The sequence below is a fragment of the Mixophyes fleayi genome, chromosome 7, assembly GCF_038048845.1.
Source record: "Mixophyes fleayi isolate aMixFle1 chromosome 7, aMixFle1.hap1, whole genome shotgun sequence".
Taxonomy (NCBI): domain Eukaryota; kingdom Metazoa; phylum Chordata; class Amphibia; order Anura; family Limnodynastidae; genus Mixophyes; species Mixophyes fleayi.
This window is the reverse complement of record NC_134408.1, coordinates 9,814,235-9,840,957: the sequence shown is the minus strand read 5'-3', so window position 1 is coordinate 9,840,957 and position 26,723 is coordinate 9,814,235. Positions and strand designations below refer to the sequence as shown.

The following is a 26,723-nucleotide window of genomic DNA, read 5'->3' as shown; positions in this document are numbered from 1 at the left end:
TGGAATGCAAAACCCGCAAGTTCCAACAATGCAACAATAAAGTTTTGCCTCGATTCAGATGCGAGGATGCACGAAAGTACCAAGCCGGCTCGCGAGCCTACACGGATCCCCTAAGTTTGGGTGGGTTCGGTTTTCAGAAAGCCGAGTATCTCTAATTTAAACATAAGGCTGGGTTCTTATGCTGATTGTCCTGCACTTCTGAGCTCTGTGACACCTTACAAAGAAATGATGATAACAGTGGTGATGATGATGATGATGATGATGATGATGATGATGATGAAGATGGTGATGATGATGATGCTGAATTGAAACTGTGCAACAATTCAATAAATATTGATTGTTTTTAGGGCTACAATAAGTAATACAATATTACTTAATCACAACTATAAAATTGTATCATTTTTTTTTATATAACTTCACTTTTGTCCCCGATGACCATATCTTTAAGCTTTTGAAAAAATAGTTTCAAAGTCTACGGTGGTTGTTAGGACAGATCCTGTTTATCTGGCAGCTGTTTCTGCCAAAAATCGCTTAGAGACGCGTGTTTAATAAATTATTTTTTTATTATATTTATTTTATAATTTAATTAATTTTAGATATTTGTTTTCTTGCTTCCCTGAAGCTTGTGTAACCATATCTCAGTGTTGTCTTTTTGTAAGAAGGTCCAAATAATGGAAAGATGAGGAAGAGGATAGCCTTGAAGGAACAGATAGTTTATATAATTTATATTTGATGTGTATGAAAGTACAAGCTATTGTTCTCTATTATCAGTCACTCCTTGGCTTGTAGTCAGTAGGCAAAGCCCAACAGAATAAAACAAAACTCACATTAGTTTTACAAAGAATAATGTTTTGACTAAACAGAGTCTGTCTGCAGATTCCTTCCATGGGATGCATGACAGGAAGTCTGCTCTGAATAGGGGAAAAAAATCCCCTCACCCTCAAAACTTTACCTCCAATATCTTCCGTTCTGATTGGCTGTTGGAACTTTTGGATATATATTTGCTAAGTGCTGTTCGTAGCTCTTTTCTAGAAGCCAAATGGTATTTTATGTTTAGTGGTTTTTTCGAAGAAGGGACAACAGTATCACTAAACCTCAGAAAGCTGCTCTCAAGCTGGGGGAAAGAGCAGGAAGGGGTCTTACACAGTGAAAGTACCAAGTAACCGAAACTGAAATGATTACAACTTCTGCTGAATCAGATCTCATAGGGAGCAGGCACCTTACACTATGCAGATTGCCGAGGCTGTAGGGGGAGAGAGACGTCTGGCCTTGCCAGGTATCGGGTATGTATTAAGGAGTTTACTTCTGTGTGCAATTAAGGCCCTATTCAGAATTAGGAGTAAATAGTGGTACCAGGTGCAATTTTGCACCTTGGCAAAAATATGTTGCCCTGCAAGAGGGGTCAAATTTAAAATGTTGCAACAGATTTTGAGTTGGGAGGGGGGGGGGGGGATTGTAGCTTAATTCTAAAGTGCAAAACTAAGGCTGCAACATGCAAAAAGCAGACAGTATTTACCTGCATGCAAAATAACATTGGATTTTCACCCCCCTCTTATACTACAGCATGGTTTGTCCAGACGTAATTTACACCATTTATCTGGATTTGTTCTTAACTCTAAATGTGGCCTTTAATGTCTAAGTACAAATGGTACAACACAGGGCTAACACCGCGATTCCTTGTTACTGTAAGTGGTGCTGTTTTAAATATCTGGCCCACTTTAAGCTATGTAACCTCTAACTGCATATTGTCGTTAAATACAAAATATTTTTGTACATACTGTTATTAAATATGTCTTGTAGTCAATATTACAAGATACAGGGCCTGATTCATTAAGGAACTTAAATTAAGAAGTTTCTTATTTCAGTCTCCTGGACAAAACCATGTTACCATGCAAGGGGTGAAAATTTGTATTCTGTTTTAAATTAAATACTGACTGTTTTTTCATGTAGCTCACAAATACTTGATAGCTTATTTTAACACTGAAATTTAAAATTGATATTTGTGTGCTACATGAAAAAACAGTCAGTATGTAACTTATTTAACTTATGTGCAAAACTAATTTGGGTGGGTACAATTATTTGTTGATTTACAACAAACTAACAAACAAGGAGGCTTAGTTAACAATGTTAGCAAACAGTGAAATAGTCTAGACACAAAAGCTGACACTCTTGGCTTCTCTGACTGGTTAGCTGCATCAGTTATGTAAAAATCTCACAGTTTCTTAACCATTGTTCATTCCAACTTGTGCGACTGATTCTTGTAAACCCTTCAGTTTACAAATATTATGTTGCTTGTGAGACTCGCACAACTAAACGACTAATACAATAGATCAAAAAGATGCTTGGTGTATTAAAATCGAATAAATGTCAAGATATCATATGTGAAGCAACTCAAATAAGTTTTTCAATGTTAAACAAATTATCACCAATGAATACTATAAGTAAAATAACAAAATCTGGATAAACTTTTATACTTCTACTACTAGTATTAGTTTAAAAACTTTGTTGTTTAGTCAATCAGCTGAAGGATGTAACACGCTATTGTAGGGGGACCTTGGACCACTAAAATCCCCATTATTTCATGTTTACTGAGCTTCATGCTAATGTATTTTGCATTTGCATGTTAAATATGCTGACACTCTTAGAAAGTATTAAGTTACACCCTGACACATCCCATAATACAATTATACCCTAAATTAGTTAGTGTTATCAGAAACCAGATAATGTTGCGTTATAAAAACCAAGCCTATCTGGCATATGAATTCTTTCAGAACACAAAGACAGAACTTTATTAAACAGGATTTAATATGACAAAAAAATCACCATGCTTATTGATTAAAAATAGTGATAAATTTACTTACAGAAATATAATTGCAAAACAGTTTTTTTAAAATAAAACACAAAAACAGAAAAACTGCACTAATGTAGTTTAATATATAATCTGCGACCTAGAATTCTAGAAGGTATGTACAATTTCTCAGTAGCCTTCTGACATTTTCTAAAATCATGTCAACACTTTTTAAACCTTGGGGTTTTTTCCCCCAAAAAATTAAAGAGTTACCGCCAATGATAACACTGCATGGGGAAGCCTCCCAAGAAAAAAGAAGTGCGCCATAACAGATGAAAATCATTTAAAAATGCATTATACTTTGAATGAAACAGTTTGTATGAGACATAGTTTTTACATTTTTTTTTCAATAATTTTTATTTATTTTGTACTTTTTTTTTTATATTAGTGTAACTGAAAGCCCAAATCTGGGCCTTCAGTTCCACTGTGCTTGTGTAAGCTGGCAAGCATGCCTCATGCATATACATATCTGCAAAGACTAGCCCAGGAAATTATAAGTTAACTGTTACTGTTGCAAGCTTAACTGCAGTGATAATAGAATCTTTTTTTGCCACAATAAGCTGCCATTAAATAATGATCTTCATCGCCATATTTTGATAAATAGACCTCGAAGTCCACTTATATGGTAAGATATGAAACATGATTATGTTATATTAATTCATTGGATGCCATATTATTCCTTTAGGTACCTTATGGGGGCCTGTATATGTCTTTGCCACATTTTAAATTGTTACTTATGGCAGTTACAAATTTAGACAGAAATTTTCACAAACATATATTATGAGAAGTATTGCTTTTGATCTATTACGTTTCCTATAAGGAATATACACTGAACTTGAAGTAATCTCAATTATAGTCCTTTCTAGCTACAGGAATTTCAAGCTTTTGGGATCTGTGGACTGGGAATTAAAGAAATGTCTGACATTACCATCATATGTAACTACAAGTAAATGTATTTGTTAGTGTGAGTTTGTCATTAGCACTGACAACAGCAGAAAAAATGTCTTCCCATCCTTTTCCACGCAGGCCACAGGGCTATAGACAATACCATCAGCTAATCCTATATAATAAGATGTTAGGACAGGAAAGATAAGCATAATAGGCTTGAGTCATTAAAGAGTGCAAAGCATAAAAAAAGGAGTAACTTTGCACCTGGGCAAAACCATGCTGCGTTGGAGGGGAGGTAAATTTAAAATGTGGAGACCGCTTTATAGTTGGGGTAGGGCATGTCCTAGATCAACTTTACATTTCAGTGTAAAAATAAAGCTATCAAGTATTTGTGTGCTAAATGACAAAACAGCCAATATTTATCTTATGTGCAAAATAACATAGTAACACAGTAACATAGATGATGAGGTTGAAAGAAGACACCAGTCCATCAAGTTCAACCTATGGTGGATCTCCTGCCAATCTGATTCCATTGGTAAAAAATCCCCCCCAGACCCAATATTACAGTCCTTTGTCTCCCTGAATCCACTACTATCCTTCATTTTAATTGACGATCATAACCTTGGATACCCTTTTCTGCTTAAAAATTTGTCTAACCCTTTCTTAAACATATCTATTGAATCTGACATCACAACCTGCCCTGGCAGTGAATTCCATATCTTGACTGCCCTTACTGTAAAGATCCCCTTCCTTTGCTGCTTGTGAAACTTCTTCTCCTCTAACCTTAGGAGGTGACCGTGTGTCCTGTGTATGGTCCTTGGGGTAAAAAGTTCCCATGAAAGTTCTCTGTATTGACCCTTAATGTATTTGTACATAGTAATCATATCACCTCTTTTCTAAAGTAAACATGCCTAAACTGGCTAACCTTTCCTCATAACTTAATGACTCCATACCCTTTATCAATTTTGTCACCCTTCTCTGTACCCTTTCTGGTTCCAAAATGTCTTTTTTGTAAAGTGGTGCCCAGAACTGTCCTCCAAGCACCACTCTATAAAAAACGAATTTGCCCTCCTTGAATTGTAACATGGTTTGTCCAGGAGCAAACTTACTCTTTTTTTTTGCTCTCCTTAATGAGTCAAGTCCAATAAATGCAGCTCACATCATGTGTAGAGAAGAGATAACACAGACATGAATCTAAGTCATGTAATCTTATAATGATATCATTATTCAGGACTGAACAGTGGAGCAGTCGTTGTGAAAAGATAAGAAGGATGTAGAGTGTCTGCTGTCTGTATTTGTTATCACCACAAGAGGGCAGTATATGGGGTCCTCAAAAATGTGAGGGGCCACAATACTCAGATAGGGCTTAGATCATGCAATATCATTTATTGCTGTATCTTGTTCGCATTTATATATACATTGGGGATATGATTGTATGCACATTGATAAGATGATTATACGCATGTTGATGACATGATTATATACACATTGATTATATGACTATATGTACGTTAATGAGATGATTATATACACATTGATTATATGACTATATGTACATTGATGATATGATTATATACACATTGATCATACGATTATATGCATGTGACTATATGTGATTACAGTGCGTTTCTCCTTTTTTCAGGCTGGCGCGATGGACTCTGTGGCTGTCCTGTGGGCTGTCGTCTTTGTTCTCTCAGCTATTGTCATCATAGCGCAGTGCATCAGCTGCAGGAGGAAGATACCTGGTACGTTCCTTCCGCCTGACAGCGGGTGATGTGGAATTGAGGTTCTCATGGTCCACAAGCACAGTCCCCCTTTTTTTCCACCCAAAATTTGGAACTCACATCACTCGTTTTATAGTAATTTTGTTTCATCAGGAGTTTAAATCAATAATTACTATTTAAAAGTGGGACTATGTTTCTGTAACTGTTTTTCTTATTATAGACCTAAAATAAAGTATAGGGGATGTTATGAACTGAGCAAACTGCAGAAAAAAAAATGACCCTATTTTTATTTTTTTTTATACGATAAGAATGATGGGTTTGCCATGTGTAATGCCATGTGTCTTGTCTCAGCAGCATATAGTGCTCATTGTTTGCTCATTATAACTGAAATACCTGTGTTACAGATTTATCTATCTTCAGTCTTACTTAGTGATCAAGGATTTACATGAATGCTTCTTTTCATTTTTATCTATATCATTTTATATAACTAAATAGTGTACCTCCCTACTGTAAATTATAAAGCTATTATAAGATGCCGATTAGTTTGGTTGCCCTATAAAGCCAAATGTGACTTCTAATATCCAAAGAAAGATACCATCAGGGTGCATTGTTCCTAATACCTAACAAACAGAATTAACAGATTATAAGTGATGACATCATAGACCTCCGTTGATACAGATACTAGGTGAAGTACCCGGTCGTTGCCACGTTTGAATCTTCAAGTTATTAAGTTAACAATGAGTTGGATGTAAGTGTCAACATTTTAAAAATAATTAGCAGCTTAGCAGGTCTTCCAACACACCCATTAGGTGGCTGCCCAGATTCGTTTTTGTTTTTATATTAAATGTTATCCAAATCCATCCAGTGGAAGGTCCAGAACAGGCTCACCAGATCAAAGTTCTGGCCAACATACACCAACAGGAGATCCTACTGGAACCTCAACATCCTAGTATGTCGTCTGGGATCCAGTGTTACCAGTCTGTGTAGTTTTGATCAAATCCATCCAGTGGAAGGCTCAGAACAGGCTCCCCGGGTCAAAGTTCTGCCCAGCGTACACCAGCGGGAGGTCCTCCCGGGACCCTAACTGCCCTAAAACCTGGACAGGATCCAACTGGACCACTTCGCATTGGTTTCACCCCAATCAGTGTAGGGGTTTCCGAATGCATAACCAGACAGACAAACCCAATCCATCCATTGGAAGGCCCAGAACAGGCTCCCCATGTCAAAATTCTGGTCAGCGTACACTAATGGGAGGTCCGACCAGAACCTCAACACCCTTGTATGTCTTCTGAGATCCAATGTTACCAGTCTGTGAAAGTTTTGTCCAAATCAATCCAGTGGAAAGCTCAGAACAGGCTCCCAGATTCAAAGTTCTGCCCAGCGTACACCAATGGGAGGTCCGACATGGACTCTACCCCCCCACCTTAAAACCTGCCCAGGATCCAACTGGACCACCTTGCATTGGTTTCATCCCAATCGGTGCAGGGGTGTCCGAATGCAAACAAACCAAATCAATCCAGCTGAGGGCCCAGAACAGGCTCACCAGGTCAAAGTTCTGGCCAGCGTACCCGGGAGGTCCGACATGAACTCTACCCCCCTTAAAACCTGCCCAGGATCCAACTGGACCACCTTGCATTGGTTTCATCCCAATCGGTGCAGGGGTCTCCGAATGCAAGCAAACCAAATCAATCCAGCTGAGGGCCCAGAACAGGCTCTCCAGGTCAAAGTTCTGGCCAGTGTATCTGGGAGGTCCAATTGAGACCTACACCCCCTAGTATATCTTCTGGGATCCAATGTTAAAAGTCTTTTGAAATTTTTGTCCAAATCCATCCACTGGAAGGCTCAGAACAGGCTCCATGGGTCAAATTTCTGGCCAGTGTCCGACCGGGTCCCTAAACCCTTTAATATCTGCCTGGGATCCAACTGGACCACCTCGCATTTTTTGTTACATCCGAATCGGTGCAGGGGTGTGGAAGATTTTTGCCTACAAACAAACAAAAAGATAAACAAACAAACTTCTTCTTTTACATATATAGAGAAGATTATTTATAGGAGTTTATATAAATGTTAGCATCGCTTGTGTATTATAAGACCCTTCAGCCTCGAACTTTTGATCGAATCAAGTCAAGTTCAACGTTTGCTTCTCAGTTATAATAGGCGATAAAAAAGTTGCATTTCCTCACTGCCCAAGCTTGGATGTCTACAGGATGTTATAGGATTTTTAATGGTTCGTTCTATATTTTTACTAGAACATTACAGTATAATAGTTCGAAGACTGAAATTCGCCATTTGCATGAAGATATTATGATACAATGTAGCTGTTTAAGCTCAAATAGACTGAAACATGTTCGAGCCCGTTCTCCTTGCTCGAAATTAGCTCAATTTGTTTGGTTTGTCTAAAGATTGAGAATGGGGAATTTCCAAACTTTAAAAACGATTCTTTTTGGTTGGTGGATCATGAAATGGACCAATTGTTGAGGCTCAAAGTGGGAGCTATGGGTCAGGTGGAAGTAGGAGGTAAAAGGTAATAGTCCTTCAAAGACAGAAGTCTGGAGGGGACCCCCAATGCTGACATGACAGGGGTGTAATAGAAGTGGTGCGCTGAGTGTAAATGTGTATAAGATGTTTCCAACACTGTGGTCCTAATAAACTTATCTTTCTCGCAGTTCATATAATAGAGACCGATTACTACGACGACAAGTAAGTTCCTCTGTGTTGTCCTGCATAGTGCTGTGTTGTTTATAGTACAGTCTTGTGCTCTGATACATTCAGGCATCACTCATAGGATGGATAAACGTGTGACACTAATGTGAGGTTCACATAGATGTTCTCACGGGCTGGAATCTGCTGGAGGATTTGTGTTACAGGGGAATTAATATCCTGGATCAGCAGGAACTGTATATCCGTAGCTGGAGACTGTGATATTACAGAGTCCCCAGGGGGTGTCCCTCACACCAGCCCCCGCTGTTCTGTTAGTTATAATATATCAGCCGCCTTTCCTATCCTGTAGAGCTAAATGTGTTTTGTATTTCCAGTTTAGATCAGAAGTAGTCAACCTGGCTTTTAAACTACAGTTCCCAGCATGCACTGGTTTACAGCATTCTTTTGATCTCAATTTTTACTATTCTATTAAAACCTTATTTCTTTCATTTGTATGTTGTAGGGTCCAATATATTTCTTCTCCACCAAGTTTTATGATCATCAAAAGGCCGTCAGGTAAGAAAGGAAATGATCAGGTAGCGCTGGGAATTTTATCGGGGTTATACACAGTTTAAGTATCAATCTGCATCAGTTTCTAGGAACATGTCACTGCTCCCCCAGTCACTGGACACTGGATACTGCTCCCCCAGTCACTAGACACTGGATACTGCTCCCCCAGACACTGGACACTGGATACTGCTCTTCCAGTCATTGAACAATGCACCCTCTGTCACTGGACACTGCACTCTCTGTCACTGGACACTGCACCCTCTGTTATGGGACACTGCACCCTCGGTCATTGGACACTGCACCCTCGGTCATTGGACACTGCACCTTCAGTCATTGGACACTGCATCCTCTGTCATTGGACACTGCACCCTCTGTTATGGGACATTGCACCCTCAGTAATTGGACACTGCACTGTCAGCCACTGGACACTGCACCCTCAGTCACTGGGCACTGCACCCCCAGCCATTGGACATTGCACCCTCAGTTATTGGACACTGGACCCTCTGTCAATGGACACTGGACCCTCTGTCATTGGACACTGCACCCCCAGTCATTGGACACTGCACCCTCAGTCATTGGACACTGCACCCTCTGTCATTGGACACTGTACTCCTAGTCACTGGACACTGCACCCTCAGTCATTGGACACGGCACCCTCAGCCACTGGACACTACACCATCAGTCACTGGACACTGCACTCTCAGTCACTGGACACTGCACCCTCTGTCATTGGATACTGCACTCCTAGTCACTGGACACTGCACCCTCAGTCATTGGACACTGCACCCTCAGCCACTGGACACTACACCGTCAGCCACTGGACACTACACCGTCAGTCACTGGACACTGCACCCTCAGTCACTGGACACTGCACACTCTGTTATTGGACACTGCACCTTCAGTCACTGGACACTGTACCTTCAATCATTGGACACTGCACCCTCTGTCATTGGACACTGCACCCTCTGTCACTGGTCACTGCACCATTGGACATTGGACACTGCCCCCTCAGTCACTGGACACTGCACCATTGGACATTGGACACTGCCCCCTCTGTCCTTGTACACTACACCCTCAGTCACTGGACACTGCACCCTCTGTCATTGGACACTGCACCCTCAGTCACTGGACACTGGATACTGCTTCTCCAGTCATTGGCAATGCACCCTCAGTCATTGGACACTGCACTCTCAGTCACTGGACACTGTACGCTCAGTGAAAGAAGACTGCTCTCCCAGTCACTGAACAATGCACCCTCAGTCACTGGACACTGCACCCTCGGTGATAGTACACTGCACCCTCAGTGATAGGACACTGCACTCCCAGTCACTGTACACTGCACCCTCAGTAATAGGACACTGTGTAACATGGTCTGTGTGCAAATCACCACAGGATACTTTTGAGCTGCAGAGTGTGTCTGTACTAGCTGCAGAGTGCGTCTGTACTAGTCACCCAGGGCGTATGTACTAGCTGCAGAGTGTGTCTGTACTAGCTGCAGAGTGCGTCTGAACTAGCCACCCAGTGCGTCTGTACTAGCTGCAGTGTGTATGTACTAGCTGCAGAGTGTGTCTGAACTAGCTGTAGAGTGCGTCTGTACTAGCCACCCAGTGCGTCTGAACTAGCTGCAGAGTGCGTCTGAACTAGCTGCAGAGTGCGTCTGAACTAGCCGCCCAGTGCGTCTGTACTAGCTGCAGAGTGTGTCTGAACTAGCTGTAGAGTGTGTCTGAACTAGCTGTAGAGTGCCTCTGTACTAGCCACCCAGTGCGTCTGAACTAGCTGCAGAGTGCGTCTGAACTAGCTGCAGAGTGCGTCTGAACTAGCCGCCCAGTGCGTCTGTACTAGCTGCAGAGTGTGTCTGAACTAGCTGTAGAGTGTGTCTGAACTAGCTGTAGAGTGCCTCTGTACTAGCCACCCAGTGCGTCTGAACTAGCTGCAGAGTGCGTCTGAACTAGTCGCAGAGTGCGTCTGCACTACCCCCAGAGTGCGTCTGAACTAGCTGCAGAGTGCGTCTGAACTAGTCGCAGAGTGCGTCTGCACTACCCCCAGAGTGCGTCTGCACTAGCTGTAGTCATGCTGAAAAGAACATGTCCGCAGGGGCATTTTCTGTACCAATTGGATGGCAATGATAACACTTCCACCAAACATATACAGCAATAGTCACAAATATAAACTGAGAAAATGGGAGGCTAGGTAACATAGTCCTAGAAATTCCCCCAGACCTGGTGATAATGGGGCTACTGATGTACGATGTCTAAGCCGGGTATGGATAGCTTACAACTGACCTCTGATAAACCCTTTCCACATAATTTTCTAACAGATCTTCCACGAACGCTGACCTCTCAGGCCACCACGTTTCAACAGGACTTCCTGCTCCCTTTTCCGTAAGTACCTCTCAACCCTATAGAGTCGGAGCAATACCCTTTATTGCCAGAGATGGCAGCAGAGTCATTCTTCATAGTCTAAATTAATCATGAAGAGAGGAGCGAGTGTTGGGTGTTTGTTGACTTGAGCAAAGTATCTCCAGGATCTATGTTGTGTGGAGCGTTGTGACCTACAAGATACTTTGTATGTAAAGACAAATATTTTTTAAAAAAATAGATTGTAATGTAGGGCTCATTCCTATGTGTGGTGTTTAACCCATGTGCACATCTCCTCTGTGTACAGGAGATCTCCGGTACTCCCTGATAGCCGCAGGAGCTCAGTAGGAAGAGATCTACAAGGTGCGTATTTCAGGGTCACATGGTGCAACGTTGTAGGGCCCATCTGTCTGGGGGCCAAATCATGCTCTGTATCAGCAATACTACATCATTACCAACTACCCTAATATCCTGGAGCTGTCACAGATCTCAAAGATTGGTCAGCGTAAATGTTTGGCCCTGTTTATAAATCATGGTTGACGCCATTTTTCTTTCTCACATTGGGAGACCCCTGGAGGGGAGGTGAGGTGAGTGTACTGAGGGGATCAGATGACCACATTTTACATCATTTTGGCCCCACACCACAATTACGTGATTGCTTCATTCCTCCGTGAGGTGCAGAGCCAAAATTACGAGATTTGCAGCGAAATGCGTCATGAAGACCCCCATTTTACCCACTTCGTTCGGAAGTAGGCACAATGCAGTGCAAGAGAATGGCCTGCTCTCCTGGGGCCCCTGGGAGACCTACCCGGAAATCAGAAGTCTCCCGGACACTCCCGCACAATTCTGTTCAGTCTACACATTTACTGCTAATTTCATTAGTCGTTCTTATGCTCTGACCATTGCAAGATAATATTTCATGGAGATGAGCATTTAAATTGCAAAAAAATGACATTAGATCCACATTTAGTAAATATCTGATGATTTAGATGTTAGTACACAAATATCAGATGATTTCAGCAGGGGTGTGACTATAATGTTGGAACCTGTGCACACAAACGTTTAAGGCAAATTATGTAGGGGAGGAGCAGAGCGGCATGTTAGTTGGAGCACAAAACATCTAGGGCCTGATTCATTAAGGATCTTAAATGAAGAGGATTCTTATTTCAGTCTCCTGGACAAAACCATGTTACAATGCAAGGGGTGCAAATGAGTGTTCTGTTTTGCACATAAGTTAAATACTGCCTGTTTTTTCATGTAGCACACAAATACTTGATAGCTTATTTGTACACTGAAATTTAAAGTTGATATTTGTGTGCTACATGAAAAAACAGGCAGTATTTAACTTATGTGCAAAACAGAACACTCATTTGCACCCCTTGCATTGTAACATGGTTTTGTCCAGGAGACTGAAATAAGAATCCTCTTCATTTAAGATTCTTAATGAATCAGGCCCCTAGACACTACCCTGCCTATGGTACTGATATATTCAGATGTAGTTATCATCATCATCTCAAAAGGAATCTTCCTCCATTTACACCTAGGGATATGAGGCAATCAATATTCGCAAATAAGTATATATAGATTTGCACAGTGGTATAGCAGGGATAGCTATCTCTGATGGTCTATTTTTAAAGAATCACGTACTGTGACCAGGGGCGGATCTAGAATTTTTTTCTACCCCGGGCAATGTAGGGGGGAGGGGATTTAAGCCCCGCCCCCTTTCTAACTTCTAAGGCTGCCGGCGGCTGCACAGTATGTGCAGGTCCGTTCGGCAGTGATAATGTGCTGTCCCGCTGCTCTGATTGTGTTTAAAACACAATCAGAGCAGCCGGGCAGCACATTATCACTGCCGAACGGACCTGCACAGCGTGCAGCCGCCGGCAGCAAGCCCCTGCTAGGGGACGCCGATCGCCCCGATCGCCCCCCCCCTGGATCCGCCACTGACTGTGACTACCCATCGTTCCCTGCCTGCAATATCTATTTTATGTTTTCTCCCTATATCTCTTGTTCCAGGTATTTCGAATGGATGCGAATGTACACCAATCACAATGGGTAAGTGTTAAATTTATCACTCAGCTGAGACCTCACTCACATTCCCTGTTCCTCATGCTCTCTACATCCTCTGCACCTCAAACTTTTCTAAACCTCTGAATACTGTCTGTACGTATGATCATTAAGTCTGCAGTCACCAAGTACCGCCTGAGGGTGGCGCTGCTGCTCCTGTAACATTACATTTTTTTCTTCTTGAATCACAAAACTATTGGATTTACAGCAAACAGACTGAAATTAAAATGCATTTTCAACTGACACATAACAAGGGAATTATTTGCAGTTTGGCCAAATCTGAACCTGTCTCATCCTGTGGCACATGTACCCCCCCCCCCCCCTCAGGAAATCTCCGACAAGTGGTACCAGAGGCTGTTACTTATTAATTGTCAACTTAAAGTAACAGATGACTCGCTAAAAAATTAAACACATATAAAAGTACTACACGTACATCTAAACATATCAGGGTAAATGCTAAACTCTTACAAACACAGAGGGCATTAAAAGACTGATAGATTCTTGTACATGAGAGATACAAGCTACTAATTTGACCAATCAGACTTTAGGAAACATCATCACAGGACAACAATAAAATCTTTAGATAACCAGTTGCTATTGTGTTTTTTTTCAAAACCTCAACTTCTTCTATTCATGGATTGCTCCTTGCCTATGACTGATGTATGTAATTAGTGTTCTCAATCAAAGTGAGGATAAAAGTCAGTAATGGGGCTTATGAATATAGTCTCCAGCTGCATTTCCTGGGGTATAGTGCCTTTCACAGATATCATCATCATCAGTTATTTATATAGCGCCACTAATTCTGCAGCGCTGTACAGAGAACTCACTCACATCAATCCCTGCCCCATTGGAGCTTACACTCTAAATCCCCTAATATACACAGACAGACACACAGAGACTAGGGTCAATTTAGATAGCAGCCAATTAACCTACCAGTATGTTTTTGGAGTGTGGGAGGAAACCGGAGCACCCGAAGGAAACCCACACAAACACAGGGAGAACGAACATACTCCACACAGATAAGGCCATGGTCGGAAATCAAAATCATGACCCCAGTGCTGTGAGGCAGAAGTGCTAACCACTGAGCCACTGTGCTGCCCTAGATATGCAGTGCTACCCCGGTGATGTCGGTAATAGGGTAATTAGAGAGCGCTAGGAAAGGAAGTAAGCTAGCAGATACTGAGGTATTACTACCAAGACACTTCGGATCAGGTTAACCACAATATTTGTGCCTACTACGCGTTTCGCAGTTACCTCCTTCAACATAATAATTAGGGTGCAACGTCACATAACTCAGGAGAAATTGGTATAAATTTTGCATAATATGTCACGTCTTCCATATTGTCTGTTGAAGGGGGTAACTCCAAAACGCACCTTGGTAACAATACCTCAGTATCTGTTGGCTTATTTGCTAGCTTTGTAAGTGCAGTTTATTCAACATAATTGTTTAATTTTAAAAAATGACGAGGTCTATCTGTTGTTCTCCTTCGTCTTTGTCGCTCTTCAATTACCCTATGGCTGAAGCATGCAAATGAGATGCTAGTGAGACAAGCAAGCACTGCCTTTGAGTGTCCATGGACTTCTACAGAGTGGAAATCTATAAATGTCTACAAAGGCAGCAAGGTGGCACAGTAGTTAGCATTGTGCCTTCACAGCATTGAGTTAATAAGTTTTATTTGGGCCATGGCCCTATCTGTGTGGAGTTTGTATGTTCTCCCTGTGTTTTCCAGGGAGAATAAGATCCAATGGGGCATGGACAGACGTGAATGATTAAACAGTCTCTGTACAGCTTTGTGTAATATGGTGGGGGGATCTTGGGGTGCCAAAAACTCATACACCGGCCCTGCAGATAGGAGCCCCATGTTCCTTACAGCTTAATGGGCTCACCAGTATTCGATTGCTCCCACATCCTGTGTGTGTAGTAGTAGGGGGCTGCAGGCACAGGAAAGTGGGAGACACAGGCAATAAATTTAGTGAAAACTGTCCAGAAGGTAGGAGATAAAACATAATCTGTGCAAACATTGGAATATATAATTCTGATATCCTCAGATGAAGGTCCAGAGCTCAAAACATTCAGGCTGAGATCAGAGCAGGCAGCAATCTAGAGAGTGGTAGAAAGCGGTCAGAGCAGACAGCAATCTAGAGAGTGGTAGAGAGTGGTCAGTGCAGGCAGCAATCTAGAGAGTGGTAGAGAGCGGTCAGAGCAGGCAGCAATCTAGAGAGTGGTAGAGAGCGGTCAGAGCAGGCAGCAATCTAGAGAGTGGTAGAGAGTGGTCAGAGCAGGCAGCAATCTAGAAAGTGGTAGAGAGCGGTCAGAGCAGGCAGCAATCTAGAGAGTGGTAGAGAGTGGTCAGAGCAGGCAGCAATCTAGAGAGTGGTAGAGAGTGGTCAGAGCAGGCAGCAATCTAGAGAGTGGTAGAGAGCGGTCAGAGCAGGCGGCAATCTAGAGAACATTCTGGTCCAGACAGAAGTATGGGAAGGTGACAATCCAAAGAGTGTTAAGAGTGAGAGGTGGAGGAACCCAGAATGCAAGAGTATAAAGGAAACCAATCAGAACGTTGCACATATGATGGACAGTGAGGAGTACAGTTGCATACACTATAAAGATGATAGCTATAGAATGCTCCCTAGGACTTGGGCTCCTGCAGCCGATTCCACTGTATATGGTCATGAGTTTAAACTACCCACCTGGCTTATTGGAAGCATCCATAGATACATGTTAAGACGGTGTGCGGTTGCCCCCACCGCCGACACATCCAACCAGAAAATGCATGTACGTATGATCATACGTGTCCTTGGTTTATTTGGTCAGTTACCCCCTTTTTGAGTTTTTGGTACATGCCCAGCAAATCCCCCTTGTAGATGGAGGAGGAAGAGCATTAGGAAAGACTAAAACTTGTGTTTTGGTTCCACTACTGCAATAAACCAATCATTGGGCTCCCAACTTTCAAGCCAAAAAATAAAAAGTATATTTGATAATTCAACATCCAAAAATTGTTAAGCCCAGCCCCCTTTGAGTGCCAGAAACAGGGACTGCTCCATGACATCTGGTAATCCTGGGATGAGTAATCATAAAACGTGTGTGCTATGCTAGAACACTTCAGAGAGAGAAACAACTCCAGAATAATCCTGCCAGATTGCCATTGCCATATTTTGGGCACATAAGCAGCGAGGGTTTAAAACTAGATCCATAACATGCCAGTGGCGTCAGGTATAGAACTATATGGCAAACTTATTTTTGGTTGAAGTCGGAAAACCAGCCAATGCCATCAATGTCCGTGAGTACAGATCTCAGTGGGCGCAGGACAGTGATCACAACAGTGGACCATGTATCATTTTTCATAACCAGTGAGGTAATGTGTTACGCTACCTGAATCATAAGTTGTATGAAGCTTGTTATTTATATTTTTTGTAGACCAATGAGATCACCTTTGTCAAGTAAGTCACCATAACGATGTTTCCTATTATGGAACACAAATCGTCTTTCCCTAGGACAACTAGGGGTTGAAGTTCCTATAGGGCTTTTCATTTGTAGAAAAGAGGCCCACCCAGGGGCAAATACCCCTTTTTACTGAGTTTTTATATCTTTTCATATACATATTTTATTTGATGTTTTCTAATTTATATTCCAGTGTATCAACATGATAAAACTAAGGAAAATGACAGTGATGATCCATATGATGATGAAGGCGGAGACGCAAATTACTCCAATGACAACCCGGGATGTGGTTATATGTAAGAACAAGTTAACCCGTGCATGATACTCATGCATTCTAGTCAAATCAAGCTACTTAAGGTCTTAAAAAGGTTCTTGTCATGCATTTGGGCCTAGCCCAGGCCTCCTCAGGGGAAGAGCGTTACTTCCCGACGCAAGTGCCCTTTTCAATGTGTGTTCATGAGGTAAAATTACCTCAAGAAAATTAGATTGACCCCTCAACTCGTAAATTTAGCCTTTACTACCCCTCACACGGGGGGAAGGGGGGATGATGGAAGTTAACTGACTTCAATATTCTAATTTTTTGGTGAAATAATGTCAGTATACCAAATTTCAGGTCAATTGGATGAGCCCTTTCTGAGAAAATAGTTTTTTACACACACACACACACACACACACACACACACACACACACACTAACACACGCCGCTAGGCTATTACTTTTATACAAGTTAACCCGTGCATGATACTCATGCATTCTAGTCAAATCAAGCTACTTAAGGTGTTAAAAAGGTTCTTGTCATGCATTTGGGCCATAGCCCAGGCCTCAACCACCAACCACTCCCCACTGTCACCCCCGGCAACCACCAACCACTCCCAACTGTCACTTCTCCTTCAAGAAATATATATATATTTTTTTTAAATCTTTATAAACACTTTTAACAATTAACAAATTAAATTAACAAATTAAAAACATCTTAGTATACCAAATTTCAGCCCTTTCTGAATTTTTTTTTCCACACCCACTAAGAATTTAGTAGGTCAGTGTATAACTCCGCCCAGTAGGTGGCGCTGCAGCTTGGTTTTATTTTTTCCACACACACACAGACAGACTAACACACGCCACTAGACATTTATATTATAGATATTAGATAATGCTAAGAATTTAGTAGGTCAGTGTATAACTCCGCCCAGCAGGTGGCGCTGCAGCTTGTTTGTTTTTTTTCCACACACAGACTAACACACGCCACTAGGCTTTTATATTATAGATACCATAAATCTAATACATTTTTATAAGGTTCCCACCCATACATTAACCCCAATATCTATGCCATCAGCATCCATCCATACAGTAACCCCAATGCCCATGACTACAGCACCCACCAATACATTAACCCCAATGCCCACGCCACCAGTAACCACCCATACATTAACCCCAATGCCCATTGACCAGTTCCTGCCCATTCATTAACCCCAATGCCCATGATATCAGTTCTCACCCATACAATAACCCCAATGCCTATGATACCTGTTCTCATCCATACATTAACCCCAATGCCCATGATACCAGTTCTCACCCATACATTAACCCCCAATGCCTATGATACCTGTTCTCATCCATACATTAACCCAAATGCCCATGATACCAGTTCTCATCCATACATTAACCCCAATGCCCATGATACCAGTTCTCATCCATACATTAACCCCAATACCCATGATATCAGTTCTCACCCATACATTAACCCCAATGCCTATGATACCTGTTCTCATCCATACATTAACCCCAATGCCCATGATACCAGTTCTCATCCATACATTAACCCCAATGCCCATGCTACCAGTTCGCATCCATACATTAACCCCAATGCCCATGATACCAGTTCGCATCCATACATTAACCCCAATGCCCATGATACCAGTTCGCTTCCATACATTAACCCCAATACCCATGATACCAGTTCTCATACATACATTAACCCCAATGCCCATGATACCAGTTCGCATCCATACATTAACCCCAATGCCCATGATACCAGTTCGCTTCCATACATTAACCCCAATGCCCATGATACCAGTTCGCTTCCATACATTAACCCCAATACCCATGATACCAGTTCTCATCCATACATTAACCCCAATGGCCATGATACCAGTTCGCATCCATACATTAACCCCAATGCACATGATACCAGTTTGCTTCCATACATTAACCCCAATGCCCATGATACCAGTTCGCTTCCATACATTAACCCCAATGCCCATGATACAAGTTCTCATCCATACATTAACCCCAATGCCCATGATACCAGTTCGCATCCATACATTAACCCCAGTGCCCATGATACCTGTTCTGATTCATACATTAACCCCAATGCCCATGATAGCAGTTCTCACACATACATTATCCCCAATGCCCATGATACCAGTTCTCATCCATATATTAACCCCCATGCCCATGCTACCAGTATCTATCAATACATTAACCCCAATGCCCATGACACCAGTATCTACCCATACATTAACCCCAATGCCCATGACACCAGTTCCCACCCATACATTAACCTTATAAAACTTACTCTCAGACCAAACCATACCTGCAGTCCAATTCCCTCCAGAGATCTATACAACTTCCCCGTGCAGATAATATATAGCATTTGGTACAAGCAGAGTTCTTGCTCATTGATAAAGTATTTTGGTTTGTACTGATGTTCACTACTTATATCCATACAGTGAGGTACTTCCAGATCCTGGGCCAGTGGTGATTGTCTCCTGTTCCCCTGAGGACAACCGAGTGAGCCTCAGTTCCCGTACGTACGCTCTCTCTCTGTGTGTCTGTCTCATGTCTCCTAGTGTGGTCTCTGCAGCGTGTTGTCATCTTTATGGTGTAGATCACAACTGGATTTTGTTGCATCTGTTCTATTTGTGTCAGGGGCGGATTGGGAGCTTAAAGTGGCCCTGGAAATAATTCTTAAAGTGGTCTCATGTGGGTGGGACCCAGTCAACTGGAGGTGGGGCCAACACAAAAGTAGGCGGGATTTAGGAAAACCTGGATGTGATGACTTAAGACACAGTGGGTCATCGCTAAAGCAATGCAGGGAAAAAGCTGCCAGTCCTGTGCTATAAAAATACATGAATCCTTTTGGATGATTTGTGACTGGTTTTTACCTCTGTGCTCCAACTTGTTTAGTTACCTACTAACACATCCTTCCAGTATTCCCTTCATGGAAACATATCTGACTTTGTTTAATAAGTTTAACTATGATGAAACATGTTGGCACCATTGTATCTGATCAGTCTGCCAGAGCAGCATATGAGCACCTCACCGCACTGTTACATCTTTTCCTGACATTCTGAGATGCAAACTACCAGTCAAATCTCTCTCTATATAATATATAAATATGTGCACTGTGTGTTTCAAAAAAAGGCATTAAAAATAATTCTTATAATAAATGGCTATCCAGTGCGATCACCACAAAGGTGACATTTTGCAAGTATCTGCAAGAAAACACAAAGTACAAAGGAGGCAGGATTAATGGTAATTGTCAGTGCATTGGGTGCTGGCCATATGTTCTACAAAGTGATCTGAGAATGGGACCAGTGTAAGGCAGAAGGAGGCAATGGAATCAATGCAAGAACCACTAAAGTATCACCAGAGCTGGAATAAGGCTCTTGGGGGGTCTGGGGCACTTAAGTCAGGGGGGTATCATTTTAGATACATTTTAGACAAATACACAGGCAAAACTGTGTGCACTAATGTTAGGTGCACGCAGCTCCCCCTTCATGAGCAGTACAGTGTGAAGTAGGACATACCTCCCAACTGTCCATGTAGTCGGACCAAACCCTGACTAAGTGAGACAGTCACCCAGATTCAGGACTGCCCAACCCAATTCAGAATGGTTGGCAGACTGTCCTGCTCTCTCCTACCTGCTCTTGTCACTTTCACTCCCTGTGGCTGCTGATGTCTTTAGCTCAGTTGCTGCTTGCCTGGCTCCTGGAATGTTGGAGGCCCTATTTGGAACAAAAAAGTGGGTAAATGAAATTTAGAAAACTCCAACCATCCTGGGCATTAAATCAATAGCACCCACATTTAATAATTAGACCTCCCTACAGCCCCAACATTAAAATAATAGCACTCACATTTGATAAATAGATCTATTTCCCTTCAACCAGTCTTGACATAAAAGTAATAGTATTCCTATGTAATAAATAAACCTATCTCCCTCCCTCCAAACAGTCCTAGCAATAAAATAATAGCATTTACGTTTAATATAACCATTTCCCACAACCATCTCCAGCATTAAATAATTAATATTCACATTTATTAGATTGCCGTCCTTCCCAAACTCAGCCCCAAATTCAATTAAACACCCATAACCACCCAGCATTAAATTAAAGGCCCTGGCACCCCATCTTAATTTAATAGACCCCGCCAATAAATTAAATTGCCCCAGCATCATCCCACAAATAAAACAGCACCCATAAAATAATAAGCCCCCACCTAAACTCCGTTATTGTATTAATAGCCTACCTACCACCGAAATGCTATTAAGACAGCCCCCCTCCCTTCCCTGATATCAGACAATATATTAAGAGTCCCCACTCCCTCACACATTATAGCAGCATACAACACTCTCTCCCTCCTTATAGTTTTGTATGACTTAGAATAGGCAGCCACCCATAGTTTAGAATAAGCAGCCCCCCCCACCCCTGTCCACTTACCTTTAGCTGCTCTCCCCGGCGTCGCTACTCACATCAGGCAGACATGAAGTGATGTGAGACCTCCTGTCTGCCGCATAGTACTCTGGGACCCTATACAGCAACAGGCAGACTAGCGATTGGCTATTGCTGTCCACTGACCACCCAGTGGCGGATCCAGCGGGGGGGGGGGCGATAGGGGCAATCGCCCCCCCTAGCAGACACTTGCTGCCGACGGCTGCACACTATGTGCAGGTCCGTCCAGCCGTGACAGGCAGGGACAGTGTGCTGCCCGGCTGCTCTGATTGTGTTTAACACAATCAGAGCAGCCGGGCAGCACACTGTCCCTGCCTGTCACGGCTGGACGGACCTGCACATAGTGTGCAGCCGTCGGCAGCCTAAGATTTTACAAAGGGGCGGGGCCTAAATCGCCCTGGGTAGAGTACTTTTCTAGATCCGCCCCTGTGACCACCATTGTTAAGGTAAGGCCTATGCCCAATCCTCCCCTGATTTGTGTGTTGTGATTCCTACAATACATACATCTTTGTTCACTATGTCTGTGACTCCTCTATGTGTATGGTACAGTATGCCTATAGTTGAGTGTCCAGACTTTCAAAATAACGAATATATTCTGTCTTCTTCAGTTGCCACTGATGAGAATTATGAAAATGTGCAAAATTTAAGCAACTCAAAGGGTAAAAGAAATTCCAGCCGTTTATTTGATTTTCTATATTGCTTCCAGCTCTAACAGCAGATTTATCAACAAATCATTAAACCAATTATGAGTGTGTGGGGAAAGTGATGTTTATAAAAGGGCCTCAAGGAAAATGCCAGGGGAGTAAGCAGATAATTAATGGACAATTCAGCTCACTCTACAACAACTAGTAAAGTATATAACCACCTCTATAAAACTAGTATATGTGGCAAAATACATGGGTGAGCACTTCAAAGTACAACTAAAACATCTGCGTTTTCTAGGTCCTGTTTCTGATAAAGTTTAAGAACAATTTCTCCTAAAATCGAAGAAATATATGTGTGTGTTCAGAAAGAGGTTGGAACAAATATATACAATTATAAAAAAAGTATATACAAAATTTGACAGAGAAAAATATTGAATAAATGACCAAGTGCTAAACAGCTATTCTAAAGAATTGTCTAGCTATTTGTTGAATTGTTTTATAACACATGATCACCTTATTTTAACAGATAATTTTGAACAAAACAATATAAGTTACGACTTAAGACAGAAGATGGCAGTAGCGCACCATCTAACAAGATATAAAGGTTTAAGAAATACAATAATGTCACCAGATTTGGCTGTAGTATAACAGTTATAAAAGAGTTCATTATCTTAGATGTCTATTTATTAAAGGACGTAAAGTCCTAATGCTCGCGAAAACGGATGTTTAACAGGCAATAGGGTTTCACCCTGTAAATCAATGGGTGACCAGCGGCAAGAGCACTGCTTCCAACCATTTTATATACCACATAATGAGAGAGAATATTTTTTATCTAAATAAGCCAGTATATTTGTGTGTGTGTTTTCAAAAAAAAAAGCAATAATTTACGTAAAAATGCAATTCCTTTCATAGCATTGAAATCAGTTTCACTTTGCCGAAATTCGTCCACCTCGATATGAAGGCAAGGGGTCATTCATGAATAGGCAGTACCTGCATGAGATATGCAAATGCGGGATTGCGTCACTAATTAGCAGCTGTTGAGCTTGCGCCTAATATATCCATCTAAGATCTGACTCAGAAATATGCAGTTCTAAATAACACGTGTTTCTTGTTTTCCTGCAGTTACAATCGATGACAATTATGTAAATGTTTTGGGATCCAGTGATTCAAAGGGTACGCTCTTTACCTTGTGTTAATGGGGTCCTCACTTAGTGATAAATGCAAAGTGAAGATTTAAAGCGCTAGAAGAGCTTGGACAGGGGGATACAATGTAAGGAGGGTCCAGTATAGGAAATATATTTTTAGTGTATGATTATGGTATATTAAGAGTGACAATATGCTAACTGAAGGCCATTTGTGATATACAACTCCTCGTACCACATTTGCAAGGACGGATGTCCAGCATAAATCCCCAACCGTCTAGATTGTCCACCCAGACCACAAATATGGGCAAGTACTCTCCTCAATCGAGAGATGCCTTTGCAAACTCAAAGTGCGTCTCGGTTTGCAGAGAGTGAAAAAGTATGAAGAGTTGCACCATGCAAAATTATTACTGTTACATCAAAAGTCCAACCATCTACCCCCTAAGTACCATTACTGTCATCAAAATAAAACATAGCAATTTTTCTGCTAAACTAGTGCTCGGTTTAGCATTATGTAGGACTTAAATTAATCATGAGAGTAAGTGAACTTAGGGGCTGTCTTTATTACTAGTGACACTTTTGTTTGTTTTAACCGAAGTGCAACCGAAAGGAGCAAAACGCGTTGCATTAATAGTAAAGTATGACACCTGGTGTCCAACAGATCTAGTGCAAACATCTAGTCCATTTACAGAGTACAACTGAGCATGAACCAAGCTAATGTTTATACATAGAAGTCAGTAGAAAGACTATTGCTGAGGGATGGGACAGGGGGGAAGGAGGTTTTGATGTATGTCAGGTAGAATTAGAATGAAAAAGATCAACTGAATTGTTGGGGTGCAATGGACAAGCTCCGGAGACTACAGAATGTGACCCCCATCCCTCACCTTTTCCCCAGGTGGGAGTCAAGAGTATGTGAACGTGGAAGATGAAGAAAGACCTTCCAGCCCCAGTAATCATGGTGGGTTCTCTATGATGTATAAAAGACTGTAAAACATTGCCTCCATTTTGTGCAGAGTGATCAACACATATAACACAAATATCAGCGCTGGAAAATTGGATATCACCTATTGAATACTGAATCCGCGATATTGATGTAAAGAATCACATTTATTGATGTATAAAACAAATAATACATATGTATCAGTGCACTGACAACATATGCCACAAAGAATAAACAAAAAATATAAAATAAAATACAATAATTGATTGTAAATGAATAATAAAAAATAATATGTAAGGATCCTCTCACAGTGAGTGATTTGGGATTGAAATCCGTAATACTGAATACAAAAGAGTCTATTTGTGTCGACACTTATTTAGAAAGGGATAATTTTGTCAAGAAGCTCCCAATCGTAAAATTGGCTTGATACATATGTATTATTTGTTTTATACATCAATAAATGTAATTCTTTACATCAATATTGCGGATTCAGTATTCAATAGGTGATATCCAATGTTCCAGTGCTGATATTTGTGTTTTGTGCTTTGTATCTACAGAGAACCCACAGGTTCTATTCAGCTACAGGTCAATTGGACATACATCTATACATCTTTTTAGCACCTAGTGTAACAGTGCCGAGAATAGATCTTTTTTTGTATTTTATTGATCAACACATATATTTAGAGTAAATAATATATTCAAAAAATGTCCCAAGGAGAAAAATAAGGCGATGGTAGGAGGAATGGGGGGATCAAAGCTAGTAATGTAAATATAGACAACTTTGGTTTTGCGGCTAAAATTACAATTCCCAGCATGCATTGCCCAACTTGTGTAGGCAACAAGACAATTCAGCTAATGAAGCCAATTTTCGTCTAAAGAGTCAGGAAAGTGGGAAATGTTATATCATATTTACTGTAAATCTATTTTCCTGCACCAGAACATGGTAATATGGCCCCGCAGTTCCATGTGTTAGACAATTGTCCAGTTCTAGAATTTAGAAAAAGTAGGGATACAAACCCATTGTAAGACTTGCCATTTCCTGTCCTTTACATGACAGACAATGGCAAATACAGCACATAATGATGTTTAATATTCCTCTTTATCAGCTATAGCGAGATGACTGCTGACGTTACTCCTATAATATAGTAAAAACACAGATGATTGAATTCGTATTCATTACGAATCACGCTGACACCTGTAGACGTTTCATGGGAGCTTTACTGTTTTAAATAATACATGCTCTTTAAACACTGTACTGTGTCGTCTTTTTCAGACATGCCGGATTATGAAAATGTTGATGATGGTAGGTTCGTAGTGATCAGTTGAATGGATGGGGTGTATATAATGAAGGAGGGGGGGACCTGTGCCTCCTTTCACAAAAAATTGGGCTCCCTTGAAATTCCTACATAACCAACCCTTCCCCACTATCTGAAATTGCCCATTCTCCCAGTGTAACCCCTTTTCCTAAATCATACTCAGTTTGTCGTAGGTCCCGTATTCCGTCACACCCAAGTGGATCCGCTTCAAATTCCACCTCCCCTCCCTCCTCCCTCCACTTCATATTCATTAATTAGCTCAAAACTGATGTGATTGAATGACCCCCCTACCTCATTTTCTGATGTCCTATGTAGCACATATATGGAAACTTTCGTAGTCTCATTTTTATTCTCTGTCCACTGCTATCATCCCTGTACCTTGGTTATGTGATATGAATCTTTTTGCTCTATATTTGTGTTTTGGCATTGGCTGCCCCAATAAACAGTTCTTCCCTCAAACCAGGGCCTGATAACAGCTAGAACGCTAGAATTACTTTTAAATTAGGAACAGATTACCATTTGTCTAATAGTGCTGAGCGGGGATCATTTAGAGTCTCTTTTGACTCTCTGAAGCCTTGTTTTAGAAAATATTTTTTTTTACATTAGATTTAATAATATAAAAATAATAATTTTAAAACTTTTTTTTAAAACAAAACCCTCAAAAATTCAAATAGAAAACTCCTCCCTTCCTCCAATCTCTTCACCAGTATAACTAGAACTGACGCATTTTGCATGTGCGCATATTTGCAGCATCATTTGCACCCACAAAAAAAATTATGAATGGCCCACAGTATGATGAATGGTGCAGACATTGAATAAAACAATACCCCAAATTCCATTTTTTAAATAATCCTCAATGTGCAAACTACTCACTATTTGCTTGGTAAATTCATTTGAGTTCTGTGAAACAGTTAAAATCTGTTAAACTATCTCATTTTGTTTAATATATTGATTTATTTCAGATTAGGGCGCCACAGAAGGACAGACCCTCGATTAACATTGAAAGAGTTCCCCCCTATTTCCTGATCATGGCAGCAAAAACTAAAGATCTTATTGAGGGTCTAGACTATTGCTTGCACATAATTGATCTAGTCTATCCATGGAAAAATCTTGCCTCGTCTTTTGGACTTACCAGGAACCTTTAGAGTTTCCAAACTGGCTGGTTCCACATTGTCAAAACCCATGTGTCCTACTTTGGCTTCCAGTAATGTTCAACGGCTCTTGGTCATCTCCGAAGCTTTAATCTGTGAGCCCGAAAGAAGTGAGATGACGACACGTGGGAGAAGGACCATCAACATATCAAGTCATGGACTTATGGTCAAGTCTGATGTCCTGAGGACTTTGAAGAAGAAAACATGGAGATGGCCAAATCCTTGCGTTAAATGAAGATATGAACATATTCATAACTTGAAATAGA

General features: G+C 41.3%; 1 protein-coding gene across 5 annotated transcripts in view; it reads left to right on the top strand.

Annotated features, from left to right (window-relative positions):
• Positions 1 to 26,502, top strand: part of LOC142097307 (linker for activation of T-cells family member 1-like) — a 48,005-nt gene extending 21,503 nt beyond the window's left edge. For 2 of the 5 annotated variants that reach the window (XM_075179030.1, XM_075179029.1), the window contains exons 2-14: positions 5,379 to 5,481; positions 8,127 to 8,160; positions 8,624 to 8,676; positions 10,988 to 11,051; positions 11,335 to 11,390; positions 13,044 to 13,082; positions 16,727 to 16,829; positions 19,264 to 19,340; positions 21,873 to 21,923; positions 23,031 to 23,081; positions 23,946 to 24,008; positions 25,264 to 25,293; positions 26,269 to 26,502. In XM_075179030.1, coding sequence (XP_075035131.1) covers positions 5,388 to 5,481; positions 8,127 to 8,160; positions 8,624 to 8,676; positions 10,988 to 11,051; positions 11,335 to 11,390; positions 13,044 to 13,082; positions 16,727 to 16,829; positions 19,264 to 19,340; positions 21,873 to 21,923; positions 23,031 to 23,081; positions 23,946 to 24,008; positions 25,264 to 25,293; positions 26,269 to 26,273 — 720 coding nt within the window. In that variant the 5' untranslated portion in view covers positions 5,379 to 5,387 and the 3' untranslated portion in view covers positions 26,274 to 26,502. Of the gene's footprint in view, positions 1 to 1,187; positions 1,284 to 5,378; positions 5,482 to 8,126; positions 8,161 to 8,623; positions 8,677 to 10,987; positions 11,052 to 11,334; positions 11,391 to 13,043; positions 13,083 to 16,726; positions 16,830 to 19,263; positions 19,341 to 21,872; positions 21,924 to 23,030; positions 23,082 to 23,945; positions 24,009 to 25,263; positions 25,294 to 26,268 lie in introns of those variants that run through there. The other 3 variants (XM_075179031.1, XM_075179032.1, XM_075179033.1) reach the window with 3 other exon arrangements.
• The last annotated feature ends 221 nt before the right edge of the window (positions 26,503 to 26,723 follow it).